The sequence below is a fragment of the Melospiza georgiana genome, chromosome 9, assembly GCF_028018845.1.
Source record: "Melospiza georgiana isolate bMelGeo1 chromosome 9, bMelGeo1.pri, whole genome shotgun sequence".
Lineage (NCBI taxonomy): Eukaryota > Metazoa > Chordata > Aves > Passeriformes > Passerellidae > Melospiza > Melospiza georgiana.
In genome coordinates this window covers 14121379-14139806 of record NC_080438.1, presented here as the reverse complement: position 1 = coordinate 14139806, position 18428 = coordinate 14121379, and the positions used below count along the sequence as shown (strand labels likewise).

General features: G+C 39.6%; 1 protein-coding gene across 1 annotated transcript in view; it reads right to left on the bottom strand.

Annotated features, from left to right (window-relative positions):
- The window catches only part of DPYD (dihydropyrimidine dehydrogenase), a 329513-nt gene that overhangs the window by 33624 nt on the left and 277461 nt on the right, over positions 1-18428 (bottom strand). Inside the window, exon 20 of the mRNA XM_058029810.1 lies at positions 8550-8729. Within this exon, the coding sequence (XP_057885793.1) occupies positions 8550-8729 (180 nt within the window). The remainder of the gene's footprint in view (positions 1-8549; positions 8730-18428) is intronic.

Sequence of the window (18428 nt, the reverse complement as noted above, 5' to 3'; positions counted from 1 at the left end):
AAGAGACCGATTGGCTCTCAATTAATATGAAAAAGCTGATCTCTGCCATTGAGGAAAATTCTTGCACCAGCAAGTGCTGACTGATTGTGATGAGGAATGCTTTATCACCCAGATCCAGACACTCTTTCATATGGTGATTATTATTCCTGTCATGACCCTCTGGTCATCAAGCCACAGTGTCTTTTGTCACGAAACAACTATCCAATAAGGACTAATCTAGGAATAAGCCTGTAGCATAATATCTTCTGCTTGCTTATACACACAGCAGGAGGAAGAAAATCTTCTTCCTGTGAGTTATTACCTGCTCTAATCCACTTTGGAAAATAGCAGTATTTCCTTAATTTTGTGAAGCATGCAAACATATATTTCACAAACTACAGCTACATGAATAGCTCAGACCAGAGCTGAAAGCAAATCTTAAAAGCATTCTCAGGTAATAAAAAAAAATCCAGCATCACCATCAAATCCACGGCAGCACAGAAACTATCAAATATTCACATTAAACTTTATAAGAACGCTCAAATACTGAATTGCATGCCAACGTGCCTCCATGTTTAATTTCATGTTGTCTTCTATAAGGTTGAAGTCTGGCCTAATTCCTGATGCCATTCTTGGAGCAACACCTTTGACAAACAGAGACAGCACGTGTACAAAACCTCAACAAATGCCACATACTACCTAAAACATTAGACATTTTATATTAACATTGCCATCATCCATATCAATATTATCCAACTAAAATCCACTTTAGAACTTATTTAACCTCTTCCAAACACTATTTCTCTGGTTTTTCCTATTCAGTTCCTTGAGAAAGGGGCTACTCCTCTGCAGTCAGACAGTGTATACCACACCGAAAGCATCCAGGGAAGAAGGGCTGGGAACCCTACTCTGGGAGCAGAATGAGGAACCATTTCTGGCCACACAAGCCAGTTCTTTTTATGTCTTTTCTGTCTCTAGCGCCTATGTAGATCACCTAACACAAGGGCTGTTTTGAATGGTTTTATCCAGCCAGCAAGCTAACCCTAAGTAACAAATACAACAATACATATACAACTGTACAGAATAAAAAATTAATGGTGTTAGAGAAGGATGATGCACAGAGACATTATGTGTGACACTGGGGAGGAAGTGGGGGTAAGTGTGCATGGTTAATATGAAAAGATGTCAAAAAAAATGAAGCATAATAATAGTGCAATTTATCCTTGCTAAACGTACTGCACTGTGCTATAATTAAATATGAAAACCTAAATTTATCTCTATGTTCGGCTGTCATTAACTTAACAGGGAGTGCACATGTTCTAATCTAATGGCTGATTTTTTTTCTCCATGTGCAGCATATTAAAATGTATATTAGCCTCAAGGTGCATAAACACAAAATAATAGACCAAAGGTTTTGGCCTGTGGAGAAAAAAAATCCATGCTCAAAGGCCATCAAGTAGCTGGTGATGCAGGGGAGACACTCACTTAGCCTCATTAAGCCGAAGCTCTCTTTTGCTTGTCTTTTGTTCTGCATGACAGCAGCCTCTTTGTTGTATAATAATTCATTCCAAGTTCGTTCCAAGCTACCGAAACTGGTGAACTGTGGCCATTTTAATGAGCAGTATTGGTGGTATGCATAATCTGGAAGCCACGTGGACCAGGCAATCACAGAGCACTGCAGCCAGCAAAATGAGATACTGTCGAAATCACAAATTTGTCAAGTTGTTTTTGGACAGGGTATTATAATAAGCACTAAAATATGCATCTTATTACTCTGCATCTGCCAGTCAAAGATCACTGTAATGAATGCATGCTGCAGGGTATGACCAGGCCGTTTCCCTAAGTAAAACAAACTGCAGAGTACAAAAAAAGAATTATGTATTTTTGGCAGTGCCTGGATTTTTTTTTTAATCCTTTTGCATCAGGAGTTGGATTTTCCTGGCTTGATGTCCGCTGCCAGCAGTGAATGCACTAAAACTGCCACAGCCAAGGAGTTAGTGTAAAATACACGGTTTTCTTAATAGCCACATTTACTGCCTATGCATCTGAAACTTTAAACTCCATGCTCAAAGCAAATTTAGCACACAGTCCATATAAACCCCCCAAAGATTAAAGTATTTAAAATACACTTTAATAATCCTAGCTCCTTTTGTTTTACACATTTCTACTGCAAATGGCTTCACCGTCAGGGAAGATACATTTTACGTAACCTGCTCTCTCTGTGAGAAACAGCACTGTAGGTAATCACAACATAAACTTCCATAATAGAACAATTAGGGAAAAAAAGATTTTAAAGTGGTACTTTTTTTTCTACAAATTTGTCAGACTCATAATTGAGCTCAGCTTGAAAGGCTGGGAGGTTCACCAATGGCAGCAAAGCTGGTAAATATGACTTGTGCAGTGGGGTGCAGAGCTCTCGCCACAGAGAACCACCAGACTCTCACCTGAAGCAATGCCTGTGGAGGCCTTTCATCATCAGATGAGGAGCTGAAAGGCTAAGCGGGGAGCAGAAGGAAAGGACTTATTTCCTCATCTTCCTGCAGATAATGGTGCAGACGTATTTTTGGGCAACCCAACAAGCATTTGCAGCAAGAGTCCCTGAGTGTGCTGATGCGAGTTCCCATAATATCCTAAAGTAAGAGGTTTCTTGATCAATACTGGCTTATACTTAAAAGGCTTTGTCTGGCTGAAAGCCATATTTCAGGTCCAAGTTTTAGCTAATGGGAAAGAGGATCAAACAGCTCTCTTGGGTTTGTGAGGGCAGGGTTGGTGGCAGGGGAAGCTACAGGAAAGGCTTTTGTGAGAAGCTGTTAGAAGGTTCCCCGTGTCTGACAGAGCCAAGGCTGGCCAGTGATGGACTCGTGGCTGGCCATAAGTGAGCCAGCCAGGAATTACAGTAATGCCTCTGTGATAACACATTTAAGAAGGAAAGAAAAATTATTGCACAGAGGTAATTGCACTTGGAGAAGAGAGGAGGGAGAACATAGAAGAGGAACAACTGCCCACAAATTTGTTTTCCTAAAGAACAAGGAGCACTTCCAAAAATGAAGGGTGAAAACCTCTGCTCAGTGATGGTAGTCAGAGGTCTTGAAGAATCTGAAGGCAGACAAAACTCTATGATGCAGCAGTGGTTCTTGCATGGCTGAGTTCCCAAGGTTTTTTTCTCTGCCATACAAAAGACTACTTAGATTTGACTGCAGTACAGTTAGAATTTAGCAGGTTTATACTGTTTGGAAGACTCAGATTTTAGTATTCACAGACAACTTTTAGGAAATGAACATTTTAGTCCAAATGGGAAGTCTGTTCCAATGGGAAGTCCACTCAGAGAAGAATATCAGAAGGTTGCTAAATTTAAGGTGATGAAATGTCATTGAAGTCATATGTGGCAGCCTGAGAGCTGGGACAAAAATGTCTATGGTAATTGTAAAATTGGTAAAAGTAAAGGGGGAAATGTGGGGGCCTGAGTTAACTTATGTATTGTAAATATACGTATGGCAGTTAAAGATCTCTCTATTGTATTAGTGACCCTGCCCTGATTCTGGTTATTGTAAATGGGCTGCAGCTGTGATGTCCTTGATTGGGCAGCAGCTGTAGCCCATGGAGGTAGCTGAGATAAAAGGGGGTGGGGTGGTCAGGGAGAGCCTGGGAGAGGAGCCCTGACCGAGAAGCAACAACACCACTGCTGTGAAGATCTGCCGTGAGAAGACCATCGAGAGAAGGTATGGGACTCAGGAAATATAATTGTACAGCAATGTGAACACAACAGTCATACACTGTGCATGTACAGCATCATTCTTTCTCATCTGCCTGATGAATAAAGCTAGTGTCTATAAATGTCTTTTTAACATTTTTAGTACAGCACAACCTAAACAGTTGAGAACTACCCACTGAGTTCCTTTGGGTTTTTGTATATTTCTGGAATAAAGATATATAAATTATTAGTTTTTGTTATTTTTAATTTTTTTATCATTTAGACATGATTAAACAAATATCACTTGTTCATAATTCTTGGTGCTGAAAGCAAAATATGAAACATCCATATATATTCTTTTCCTACAAACACACCTACCAGCTGAATGCATGGCAAGATTTTTGGTTAGCTACCTGACATGTATAGCAGCCACTGAATTAAGTATGATTTTTGTAGGTGACATTAATGGAAGTTTTTACAGAGACACGCTGTACCACTTCTGTGATCACCAGCTGACACGGTGCATTTCTGGGACAGAATCACCTCAGCTCTCTGGATTAAGATCAGCGAGCAACTAATAAAGGAGTCCTGTAACAAACAGAGAAGGTGAGACAGCGAGACACACAAGGGATCAAATTGCACCTCTGGGGAATACTACACTGTGTTCAGATACCTAGTGAGAACAGAGTTATCTTTATTGCTCCTGGTCATGTATGTTCCTGAGAAACTCGTGAACATTATTTTAAAACATAATTCTATTAATTTTGTATTGTAAGGAGACCAACTGTGCCCTTCCTCTGGTTTATGCAGTCACCCTAATAACTTTGGGTTGTAAGAGTGTGCACTACATCTTAACTGTCTTCCTGACTGCATCAGGCACTTGATCTCAGTCCTAAATTCATTCTGAGGTAAGTGTGCTTTTACACAAGTTCTTCCTTGAAGGAGTCAGTGAGAAGCACTCTGGTGTCATCCTTACTTTGCCGTTCTCTCATCTCAGCATCAAGATTTGCACACTGAGATTAAACTTGAGACAGGCTGACAGCTTTTATTCCATGCAAAGGTCACTCAGAGTTTACATTAATGACAGTCACCTGTGCCAAGGTTTCAAGTGTCAGGTCCTCCCACAGAAAAAAAAAGCAAACAAACCCAACTCAACAAAAGCAATGAGGAAGGAAGCCCAGAACTCTGGCTTTGGCCACCTCTGTGAGTCTGACACAGCATCTGTGCTAGGACTCTCTTCAGAGCTGTTACAGATAGGTTACAACCACAGGAAAGAATGAGCACAGTTGGTGGAGCTATGGAAACCTGTGTAACCCAGTGACTGGAAACCAATGAGGCTGGCATTCCTAAGTGGGAATCTCACTCCTGTTATAGGCAGTGTAGTACCACAGGTCACATCCTGGACAATGGCTCCAGCAGCAATTGCTGCGTTAGCAAAAGGGAAAAAGCTACTGAAAAGACTATCAGAAAATAAATACTGCTGGCTCAAAGATGATAAATTTAGGGTCTACATACAAAAATAAATAGATTCTGCAACAGTGAGAAACAGAAAAAGAGCACTCAAGTTTCCAAAACATTTTCCAGTGCTGTGGTGCTTCTGATATTTCAAGGGCTATAAATTATCAGAAGTATTAGTTTCATTAATGCAGAAGGATGAACAGATACTAATCAACATGAATCTCTTTTTCAGGCAAAGCATTTTATGTTTGCTATTTAACTGCTTGTTATATTACACTATTTAGCACAGTACTTTCAGTTTTCTCTCTGTTTAGGAAGGAAATTATTGTGATAAATGTAACACCTGACAGTGATAACTGTTCAGTTCGTCATTTATCTGGTGACTGCATGGCAAGACAACTTCAGTTTGAGGTTAGGAGTACCATTTAGAAGAAGGTATTTATCTTTTAGTTTACTCTGGTCATCAAATACTAAAATATTTAATGACAAAACTCCACTGTGTCACTCTGCTCTTGCAACACTCTGCAGTCAGCATCCGTTTGGTGCTGAAACCAGGGTGGACGATGAATTATAAAAAGAATAGTCCACCATTACATAAAAATACAGACATTAACATTCAATATTGCACAGTGAATCAAAACAGATACCATGATGAACATACTTATCTGGGAACAGAATGGCTCCTAAATCTGTAATTTATTTAAACTGGTAGAGGCTCAATGAATTTGTATACAATCAGAAAGCAAATGGTTCTTGATGCTGGTGAAAATAATTTTCCATCACTTCCATATTACTAAAATGTCAAATGTCTGACCTTCCTATCCCTGTGATTCTATTTGAAAAGAACAGTAATCTTGTAATGAAAAGGAGGATGATTCCTGTATATTTTAAAATCTACTGCATCAAACCCACAACATATCAAAATCAGCAGATTAACTTTGTTGTTTTTGTTGTTTTTGAATGCAAATGTTCATCTGTATTTGCTGCTTAGCTTCTTAAGAGGTCTTACTGAAGAAACTGCATTTCATCTCATGGTATACACCAACACAAATTGGGGCAGCTCCTTATGTCTCTATAAGGCAGGAATTTGACTGTCACATTTTACTTCATATATAACATATAGATTCCCACACATTATTTTATCAATGAGAAAATATCAATAGGTTCTTTTCTCTGTTCCAAACAGAGAGTAAGGACATGCTTTTTAGTGAAATCATTTTAGAAAGAGACTCACAAACGTGTTAATGACTTGCTGCCAAGCAAGTTAGATATTTGTGTTTGAATTGAGATGAAACTACAGTACTTAACTAAATTTACTAGGCACAAGTACATGAAATCCAATATTGATAATAATTTATGAAAGTAAGAATACTGATTCCTACAATACTGCAAACTTAGTTTATGATAACATAATTAGTTACACTAATAACACTGCTTAGGCACAGTCTTGCTAATTAGGATATTATAAATATTAATGATATCAAGTCTTTGTATTTGATTGCCCCTAGTAGGATCATTTATCACAGTATTTCCAGTTACCAGAGTTATATTATTTTTCTTCCTTTCCCTTGTATGTTCATTCCTGGACAAACAGCCATCCTGAGCTTATGCCTAAAATGTATCAATAGCTTATCAACAATGCAGCCCGTTTAACTTTAAATGCTATTATTTAGTAGGAATGTAACAATGCTATAGTTCAGTGCTAATACAAATACACAATAAATTATATTCTGTATGTCTTTTAAATGTCTAACAGAGCCAGCCACACAAGATTACATAGGGCTTTGTTTTTATTCTTTTTCATGTGACCTGTTTGAAGTTAAGACTCCTTTGAATTATTAAATGCTTCCTTAAAGCATATTTTCATGCAACCTTTTTAAGTTAATTATCAATGTAGTGACAAGCAAAAAAAGACTAAAAATTACAATTTTTTTTTCTCATTCAAAAGGACAGGAGAAACATCTTTGACAATGGTTGTCTCTTTAGTAAAATACAAAGGTAAAACAAAGACAGAACACCGAGTGCAGCTTGAAAGAAGAATTACAACAAATCTGTAACATGATTTGGAAATGCTGTGCAGGTTTCCACAGGTGTTAAAGGAAAGAAGTTTAGCTATAACCCTTTGAGCCTGGTTTAACTGCTTAACATAAGTAGATGAAAATGAAACTGCTTATATCTTGGTTTATTTTTAAGCAGTGTATTATCCAGAGCTTTAGGAATAGGATTGTCTTTCCTCCTTGAAGGTAATGTTATAATTTTCAGAGCTCCACAGAGAACAACAACAATATAGGGGTCTCTAATCTCCTGCTAAATCCAATTCCAGTCATCAGCAATGATAAGCAGAGATTTGGAGGCGTTTGACACTCCAAATCCTATTCTTTTGTAATTCTTTACTTTTTACAACATTTTCAACAGTCGTACATCAGATTTTTGGAAGGATAATCAATAGGCATGATGTATAACTGAAATCAGTCTTCAAAGTGATCCCCTCTAGTAACCAGAAACAAAAGCTTGGCCTCCCTGCTGTGCAGGTATTTTGCTTAGAGCAGGAGGCAGCCGGGCATCAGCAGGAAGCCAGTTACACCTCCCTGCCTCTCAGTAGGGATCAGCAGGTGCCCTGGTGGAGGGGTGAGCAGGGCTGGGGCAGCTGCAACCCATTGCATCTGTCAAAAATCCCCAAAAATGCTTTTGTATCAGGGAACTACTAGAGCAGAGAGGAAAGACAGTCCAGAGGTTAGGATTTCATGCTGACCATCATTTACATTCCCATGTCATCACAGACTTTCTAGGTTTGAATGATCTTGCAGAATTTATTAAACTGTATGGTGCCACCAATCCTCATTTAGAACGTCCCTGTCTTGCAGAGGGTTTGGGCATCAGCACACATGAAAGACCACGAGATGCTCAGGTATGGTGACTGAAGGACTACTCCTACCTAACCTCACATTCCAGCTAACAGCTGGTCCTGTCTCAGCTGCTCAGAGCCAGTGCAAGAGGGTTTTTGCATGTCTCCTGAATGTTGCACCCTGGCTAAAACACCCAGGAGCTTCTGGCACAAAATTAGGATCAATCTGAAGTGAGTTGAGTTTCATTAAAACAAGCAGTTCCAGAACTTTTTCTAATGCATTTTAAATTTTGCATCCTATATTTTTTTAAAGACATGATGTTATTAGTTATTAGTCATGTGAAGAGATCATATTTATAGTAAAAATGTTAGCCTGTATCAAGTCATTTCAAGTTTGTCTTCTTAACCTGCCTACGTATTTGTTAATAGTCAGAAGGAAAATGACTCGGTGACTAATTGTGACAGCAGCAGTGATTAATCAAGGTAAGTAGCAGAAACTGCATACAATGATTATGGAATTACATCCAAAACAAAGACATAGTGTTACTATGCAGGAATGGCAATAAAAAAACATACCTTTCCCATCAGATCAGCAATTCTAGGTACTGGTTTTCCTTTCTGATGGCGCATGGTTGCAGGACTCTGTCCATCCCAGTCTTCAAGTTCCTCAATGCTTTTCAGGTAAAGAAGAGCTTTCAGTCCAGTGCAGTAGTCATCAATGACAGTGAAATCTTGATTTTGGATGGCACTGCACACCTACGAAACGCAAGCCAGTTATCAGCTCCATCCTGGCAGAGAAGTCTATGGAATTAGCAAGCTTTTTGGATTTACTGATTATCAGGTGACCCTTCCTGCAACCCCACTGGGTAAGAACTACAAGGATTCAGGATTATTGTCTGATTAATCCTATGTCGTGATGTCACCACTGCAGTTCAGGAAAGTAAGGGCTCAATAACACCAGTTATGCCCAGATTCCCCAGCAGCAGCCCTTGGACAAGACCTGAGGGCTGTTCAGAGATAAACCTACAAGCCCAGCCCCAGGTGTGCCTGCTGGGGAGCTGCTGCGGAGCATGCCAGCACACTGGCAAACCCCCACCTGTGCTCAGAGCTCTGCCTGCAGACACTCAGTGGTACCCCCAGCCTGCACAGGCATAACCAGCTAGGTCCCAGCCTAGCAAATCACAGAGCCACTGACTTGCTGAGACTGGAAAGCATCTCTTGAGATCCTGTTATTCAACCTCCAGCTCAGAGAAGGGCCAACTAGAGGAGGCCACCCAACACTGCATCCAGCCAGGATTTGAATATCTCCAACTATACCTCTCTGGGGAACCTGGTTCAGTGTTCAATCTCCCTTGCAGCTTTTTTCTTATATTTAAATGGAATTTCCTGTGTTTCAGTTTGTGCCCATTGTTTCTTGCCATTCCACTGGATAGCCCTGAGATGAATCTGGATCCAATGGAAATGTCTCAGCAAACAGCCCTCATTAAACTGAGCTGTTAGTATGGGATGAGCATTGCCAGGCACAGAACAGAACAATCCCCTTCTGCCACTCAGTGCAACTGAAAGGCCACTTTATTTTAGATACTTTAGAAACATAAATAGCAATGTAGCTTTATAAACATATAAAGTAGTGATCCCTGACCTGCTTAATATGTACACACAAAACTACAGGCAGCAGAAAATAGTCTGACCATTTACATGGGTTCTTCTAGAGCATGTTGGGGATATCAGCTCAGGCTTAAACCCACAGAGATCCCCAACCACACTAATAACTGAATAAAAAAAATCCCCAACTGTTGTCTGAATGCTTCTCATTAGCTAAACTCTAATCAGCCATCAGTGACAAGGTGCAGGGTTGATTGAGTGCCATTAATTATCAGTCCCTGGAAATGCTCTGAAATTCCACATGTGTCAGTGTTTTCAGCCTCTGATTCAGCTTTTATTGTGAAAGCTGAAAGGAATGCTCCTGATAATACCTTGACTCCATGCACACACAGTGAACACAACAATGAAATAGCCACCTACTTTAGAACATAAATTGGTGCACACAGACACGCACAAACACATCCACACTTCTTCAATGTGGAAACACACTTCAGATCATAATTGACATCAACATTTAAAAGCATTGGAAATATGCTATTGTTTTCCCCATTTCAGAATGACAATAGAGCTTGCAGTCCTGAAGACAGGTACACATCATATTGGGAAATATCTCATACTACTGCTGAACAAGAGAAAAAAAAAGCTATAAAATAAGCACAATAACATTTTCTATGCAGTGCATTTACATTACAAAAAAAATCTGTTTCTCTGGAGAAACAGTGTGGGCATTAATTAGGCCTGTTATACCTTCCACAGGATTCAAGACTGTTTTTTTTTAAATGGCAATTATAGAGAGCATCATAATTACTTCCCATACAGTTATTTAACTGCAAAACTCCACTGATGTTTTCTGTACAGCAAGGAATTCTCTGGGTTTTTTTAGTGCACGGGTAACACTTTTATTATCTACTCTTAAAAATACTAAAACTGAAAAAAAAAAAAAGCAGTTAAAAGCCATGTCATGTCACTTGAAACAAGTTCAGACACTTTTGTCAAAATCCTGCAATATTTTGACAGGATGTATACACATGAGATACACCCGAGGATACCTGTAATAATCTGATAAATAAAGAGGCTTTTACTGTTTTCCAGCTTGTGGTGCAGTGTTATGAACTGCAATAATATAAAAATGTGTGGAAGATAATAACACACTAAGAGCTAACTATTTGTCTTCTCTGTGATTCTATATGCAATGCACTATATGCACTTCCCTGGAAAGCCAAGAAAATTCCAGAACTCAAGGCAAAATGCAACTTTTAAGAAAAATGTAAATGTCTGCACTAAAAAAAAAATACTATATGACATAGAAAGACTTCGAACAAAGAAGCTGTCTCAAACAATCCTCCTCTTCTGTAGAAACCTTACGATTGTGTTGCCCAATAGTGTGGATAATTAGCAAAAGACATGCGTTTCACTAATTTCACTGGCATAAAAGTAAGTGCTTATGTTTATGGGCCTTTCCTAGAACAAGAGAGCTTCAAACATTAACACATACGAAACCAACTGCAATAATTTTGCCATGTATTTGGTGAATTCCAAAATTCTGAACTTATGTTCCACAAATCAGATGGTGAGATTTGTATTTTAGGTTTACCGTATCTTCCATCAATCAATGTAGAAACCTTTACTGCATTTTAAAAGGTGGTGAACAAAGTCAGGATAAAAGGTCGCCATGACCCATCAGCCATGACAATTCCTACACCACAGAGAGAGGTTTTTAGCATCATACCTGGCTGCCTCTGAATCACCAGTTTAAATGACACTGTGTCCTCTTTTCAGCACAAGAGTAGTGGCAATAGACCAGGTGAGACTCAAACTCAGGCATCCGGAAAAATCGCAGAAGAACTGAAGCGGCCCCTGCACAGCTCATTAATGCCCGGCTCTGCTCCAGCTGCTGCACTGGGAGCAGGCACTGCCCTCCCCTGCACAGCTCAGCGCTGCTGAGCCCCCTCTGCTGCAGCCCAGATACTGCTGTACCCGAAATGGTTGCTACCACCTCTCATATAATGTCTTATCAAACCACCTGAGAAGGAGATAAAGGTGAGAAGAGCCGTGTAGGGGCTGCTGCCCCTGCCTCGCACACTGACGGAGCAGCAGCAGGACCTGCAGTCAGCCCTGCCCCTCTCCTCAGCATCAGGCTGGTACCCACCAAGCACAGCGCTTCCCTTTAGACCCTGAAGCGAAAACCTGAAGAGCAGCGAGACTTTCCAAGTGAGAGCACAGCCCTGCTGTGTTGTGCCAGAGCAGTGGTCTGCATTCCATGGCCAGGAGAAGCCGCTCACGGAGCAGTGCATGGAACAGAGCGCGCCCGGATCCGCTGCTCGCGCGGTGCAGCAGCCCCGGCTCTGGCAAGCAGCACTGCTGGGATGGCACCTGCTTAACAGCCCTTAATCCTAAATAATCCAAGTGGATCTGTTTAATGAGTAAATTAACATTCAGCTGTTCACTGACCCAGCCCTGCACCTGAAACATTTAGGTAGAAAGTATCTTCTATGGAAGATGAGACACTGGCCCTGTGGAACATCCTACGGCACACAGTAAACCCAGGTCACAACAAAGCTGTCAGCTCTACTGCTGACAAGTGCTGTCCTGCTGTCTTGCTTGTGTTGGTCTCTAGAAGCTGGACTAGAAGAGAAAGGTGCTACATATTTCCTGTTTAGTATTCATATTGCACTAAGACACAAGGAAATAAGTTTGTACAAGCTTGGTTTTACTACATTGCCTGGCTCTGAACCAGTAGTAGAACTGATACAATTTAATTTTTAACATGGGATCTCCTTCCTGTTCTCCCAGATCCAGACTCCAATGATTGCCCCTTATATCACAAAAGAGGCACCTAGGCCAACATGCAATGAATGGTCAATGATATTGTGCTCTCAGTATTCTGAAATCTCAGCATAAGTTGCTGTAAGCAACTGTAAGTTACAATTCTAATCTATACAGACATGTCTGAGATACTAAAAGACACAATATCTGCTTTGCTGCTGGTAAACAGCCAAATTACCTCATTGGGGAATGGGGATGTGAAATGAATCACAGGTTAAGGCTCTAAGTATAACTATTCTGCAAAATGCAATGATGGGAGAGGCACACAAAGGTCTCTGCTGATGTTTTTCATAAGAAATATCCAGTCTGCTCTATTACTAAATATACATAAAAAGTGAATTTAACTTTGTCACCGGATCTAGACACATTACAAGTCTTACTTGAGGAACTGGAGTAAATTGTACGGAGATTATTACTGTGTAAAATAATTTTTATGGGTTAAAAGATTTTTATTGAACATTCACATGTATCTGAAACTTTTAATTCATATAAATTTTAAGAAAAATTCCCTGCTGGTGACAGGTACTTCTACATCAGTCACAAAACATTGTAAACCTTTGCTGTTAGCAGAATCATTACACAATAAAGAGATGCCAATTTCTGAAGTGTTTACTGAGGCAAATCCCCTGCACTGTTTATTGAGAGCTCTGCCTGTGTAAGACTTTTCAGTTTTGTTCATAGCTGTTTCTAGAAGCAATGGGAAGAATACCCAGACATTAAGTTTTATTTGTTTCACTCTCTACAAAAATGGAAGTGGTTCCTGTCCAAACTTCTGAGAGACTGCATGGAAGACCTGTGCCATCCATGCAGAATTTGGACAGAGTGCCTGAGGCATTTCCAGCCAGATCAGTAAAGCAATTCCTCTTCAGTGCATCCTCCCTTTGGGAGATCTTGTAGAGGAGAAATATTTTTCTGTAACATTAGAAGAGGAAACAGTGAAGTCCTTTTCAGGCTGTGCAGTCTCTCTTACCCTGCAACTTTCAGTTCTTACATAAACTCATTATTATATGGCAAAATCCCAGCTGGACAGGTAATGATGGGGAAGACAGTGCCAAAACTGAGCCCTAGTCCCTACCTGCATGATTTCTATTCCATCAATGGCTGGGATTTCAGCAGAAGCCACAGAGGAGAAGCAGATCTAGACATGCTTGTGTCAGTTTTTCCTGACACTACTTTCACCCAACAAGAGGTATTGTGTATAATCTCACATACTGCTAGATCATCTCAAAAGACTGGAGCAGGTCAGAGAATCTAGACTGCTCAATAATGTGCTGTTTTGCAAGAAGAGAGTAAATATTCTTGGTGTGACAGGACCTGTGTGAACAAAAATTCTGTTGTGCTCCAACTTGAAATTGTTTAAAAGCACTCTTAGAAGGCTTTGCAAGTTAGGAATTTGTTCTGGGAGTCAATAGCTTGGAGAAAATTTTAATTTTTACACCCCTCTGAAATATATGTATCTCTTTTCAGTATATGGGTGTAAAATAATTGTCACTTTTATGAAAACAGAAGTATCAGTAAGGAGGCAGATGGGTGGCAGTGATACATGGTCTAGAAGATTGATGGGTATATATTTGTATATATAAATGCAAATCACATAGCTTTACTGTTCTACCATATTAGTTTCCATTTGTTGTAGCTGTACAACATCAAAGCAGTGATGTCTCCATATATTGCATTTAGTGGCAATGTAACGGACTACCAAAAAAAGAAATAAAAATCAAAGCGAGAGTTTCTAAGTAGTTTCCTGGCAATTGAGACAGCAGGCTCTTTCATCTGTGCTGTAACTGTGGCAGTGCATTGATTTAAATTCCTTCTGAGATCTCAAATGCTTTTATATTCGTAGGTCTCACTGGCTGCTTTCTTTTTGCCTTTTTTCCCCTTCAAATGATAAAATTCTAGCATTTAGCAGAATGCCATCTTGCTTCACCAGAAGATGGAGACTAATTTCAGCTTTGGTTCTAAACTGTACAGGTTTTGTAAATAAAATAGCTCTCAAAATGCCATTCAATTAAGAAATTGGTCTTTAACTTCACAATTCTTAATATTCTGACCAGAGCAAAGGGATAAACAACTATTATTCCTCTGAGACACCTGTGAGAGGGTTTACAATGTTTTAAAAATTGTGCTTTGCCATTAATTTGGTTGACTCTCTTTGAAATATTTTTTCTGGTATGCTCAAAGGGTAAATGAAAGGTTTACTATTTTATACAATATTTTCAATTTTAGCAATGATCATCTTTCTGTAGAAGCTTTCTTTTCCTATTAAAAATTCTTCCTGATAAGTACTTGACACATAAATTCACCTTCTTGTTGGAGAAACATTTATGAATGCCTATTATTTAATGTATTATTGAAGCTACTGCTTTCTTGATTGGGTTCTATTGATTAGGATTCTTGTGAAAAAAACCCGAAACTGTGAATGAATGCAAGATGGTTCAGGAAGGACCTTATTTGTACCCACCTGTGTATCTATATGAATTGCCAACATTAAGAAGGCTAATTTTATTGTAGAGGGCAAGCGCATTATGATAATCTGGGAGAAGCATTATGATAATCTGGGAGAAGCATAGACACAATTTAGGATTTATTCTCAAAGGCATCTTGCAAAAATTGACTTGACTAAAGGGAGATCTTTCTGGTCCATGCAATCTATATGCTGCATAGCTCTTGCCTATGGAAATTAAAAAGTGCATTTTCTAGCCCCTGTAAAATAGTTTGGAGATCTGTGCCCAGATCTCCAAAGCAAAAAGCAGCAGACACTGCACAGGTTGTCTGACACAGTGCCCATAATGATGTGGCAGGAGCTGCAATGTGAGAGCAAGCAGACAAATACAATCTCCTCTGAGAGGCATTTCTGTACGTACAACCTTAGGACACCAATGTCTGTGGAAAGGCTGCCTCTAAAACAATGGTTCCTCCTCCTCATGTCTCGTTGAACAACCAACCTACCAGAACATTAAATGCATAGCCTAAATTACCCTTTCTATCTAATTACTACTTCTGCTAGAGGGCTGTAGGATTAAGAACATTAGGGGAAGTGATTTATCAGACAATGTGATACAATGTCAGGAAAAAACCTCGAGACTCTTTGTTTTAAAGAACAAATTTGTGAAAAAAGAAAGCTTCCAAAATATTGATATAGTACAGATGGAATGATTTGATTCACTCACATTAGCTGCCTAAATGACTCTAGAGATAGAGGTTAGCAGATGGGATGTTACTTAACAAGTCTTCAGAAACTGGATCGACGCAAAACTGAATTGGATGATAGCTGATAGCCTTTTTAAAACATTATGACTGAACTAATATACATGAGCTAATGAACTACTGTTTGTTTCAGAGTGTAGTACAGCTTTTAGAAAGCAGTTGGAAGGACTGAAATATTACATCTATGAATTGTCTGAATTATTGGGAAAACCCACCTAATGTTTTTTACTGAGTCCTAGACTTAAAGTCCTAATGAGTGGAGGGCTTACTAGTGACACTTTGAGGGATAACACATAGAAGACAGATTCAAAGATACTGATAACTCCAGGCTCTGAAAAGCATGCAACCATTCACAAAAGGCTTATGAAATCTATTTTGGAAAAAAAAAAAAAAAAAGGACTGGATAGTCCTATGTCATGTGGGTCTCAGTAAGTCAGTGAAGTATTCCAGATATTTTGTTACACCTCAAGAAATTTCATCAGACAATCTTGAGATAAATCATCATTCTAACCTAAAGTACAGGCTAATGTAAGTAAATAATGGAGCTCAAAATTACTTAAAAGGAGAAGAAGGTTTTCAGCCCATGCAAGACAAGCTTACGGGATAAACACTGCAACAGATTGGATCCTCTCGACAACAGGACAACAAAATGCTGACCTGCTGTCAAGCAGAGCTGAGCTGGCACTCTGGGAGCATGGAAGCAGGTAGGGAAATATGGATGCAGCAGCTGGGCAGCAGGACAAGCCCCACAGCTCTGTGCTGAACCACAGCAGCCTCCTGACACAGGCTTACAGAGAAGCTTCACCAGCCCCAAGGGGATGGCGCAGAGAGACCTCAGAGAACCTGATTTTGGGGGCTGCAAGACAGATCTTGTTGATATACTGCACTCCAGCAACCCTGGGCAGTTGTGAGTGGCCAACAATGAAAGAGGAGAAAAAAGCTGAGAATCCATTAGGCACTTATCAGATGATGAGGGCACGGCAGGAGATAAGAGCACTGTAAGGGATCCTTTAGGAATGTTATCCAATGCCTTAATTCCTAGCCTACTCAAATCTATTTTTCCTCCCTCCCCTTAAGTTCTCCAATGCCAATTAATGTATCTTCAATCCAAATAGCTAAACTGGGTGTTTGGGAGTGGGAAACTGGTGCTTATCAAGGGACCCCGAACGATGCAATTTCGTATCCCATGTGTCTGAGAGGGGAAATACAGAATAAATCAAGAATTTTCAGAAGGCTCACTGAGGTAACTGTGGGTTTTTTCCCTGTCAACCACCCCTAGAGGAATGGTTATGTTTCCTTATCGCACTAAAGCATTCTGTCAGTTCTTGGAACTACAAAGTGAACCTTTATGCAGTAGGTGGGCACACACACTGATAAAAGTGCTGATCATGATCATCTTTCCTAAGAAAACAAATATGATTCCACATGCCTTGAGCATTGAGGATTCAGGGAAACAGCTTCATAATCAGCCATGTATAGCAAATTGTATCATTGTACTGCAGATCTACAAAATGAATGATAGCTTTGGAAGCAGATGAACTAACTCCCCTGTGTAAACAGTCCAATCACACATAGAGGTTCTACAACTATCTTTAAATACATGCTGAATATCACATCATATTTCATTTATTAACACCCAAAGGTCTCGCCTCTGTCTTAAAAGTACTGTTCTGGAAAATGAAATCCTTGAGCTCTCCCAGTGGCTCTGCAGCTGCTGGGACATCACCAGCTGTGTCAGGTAGATGTAGGTTTGTTTGACCCATTTCCACAAGCCATAACCTTCAGCTCCAAAGAAATTTTTATAGTAGGTGCCAATTAAGTCACTCAGATCTGGTAGTTTGATGATAAAAGTAATCAAGTATTACACAGCAGTCTGAGTGTTTTTATGTTTTTGTTTTCTGAGAGCAAGCCAACAGGAACACCATCATCTCTAGAACTGAGTAGGTCTGTTATCCCATTTTTAGAAAGGTGTATTTGTCAGAGGTGAGTGTAGTTCTAGGAAAGCATGCTTTTCAGAAAAAAATGGTGTTCTGAAAATCATGTGGAAAAGTTTCAAAATTACCAATATGTGCTGTTTGACAACATGGAATGTAATGGCTCCATTTAACTTGAAAATGTCTGTTTTACAATCCAAGTTAATTGGAATGAAAAGGTCAAAACCAAAATATGTTGCAAAAAGACTGAAACAGATTTGATTCACCCAAATAATATTTTTGTCTTTAAATGTGTTAATTCCACACGTTTTTAGAATTTTGATTATCAGTCTAAACTGGAAAAGTTTTCCATGCTTAAACTTCCCTGTGACAGAATAACTATTTCCTCATCACAGGCAATAGCTGGTCTCATTAATGCCTAACAGATCCAGGATAGACCTTCAGTGTTCATCCCAGGGCACTCTGAATCAGACACAGCAGGAACTTGAGATCTATTCTGATTAAATGAAATTTGTCAATGAACAACAGTTCCCTCAAAGAAATTTTCAACAAATTCTAATGAGAACCATCTACTTTGGAACATCCTCCCGTGACCAGAATTTTGAAAGCTGCAGACCTCTCAAAATCAAACAGAAAAGCAATTTTTCTATCTTGGAACCTCAATTCAGTCCTGCAATGATTAACCCCTCATCCTTGTGAGTCTTTCCCTCTAGTACTCTCACATTATATTTCAGCTAAAATTACTTTCATCCTCTATCAGCTTGCCTGTACGAATTTGTACAGCAGCTGCTGTGTCCACTGAAGAGTGAGATTCATGTGAACAAAATAGTTCTGACCCTGCGAATCCTTCGTGTCAGAGATAAAAACCCACTTTCACATTTCC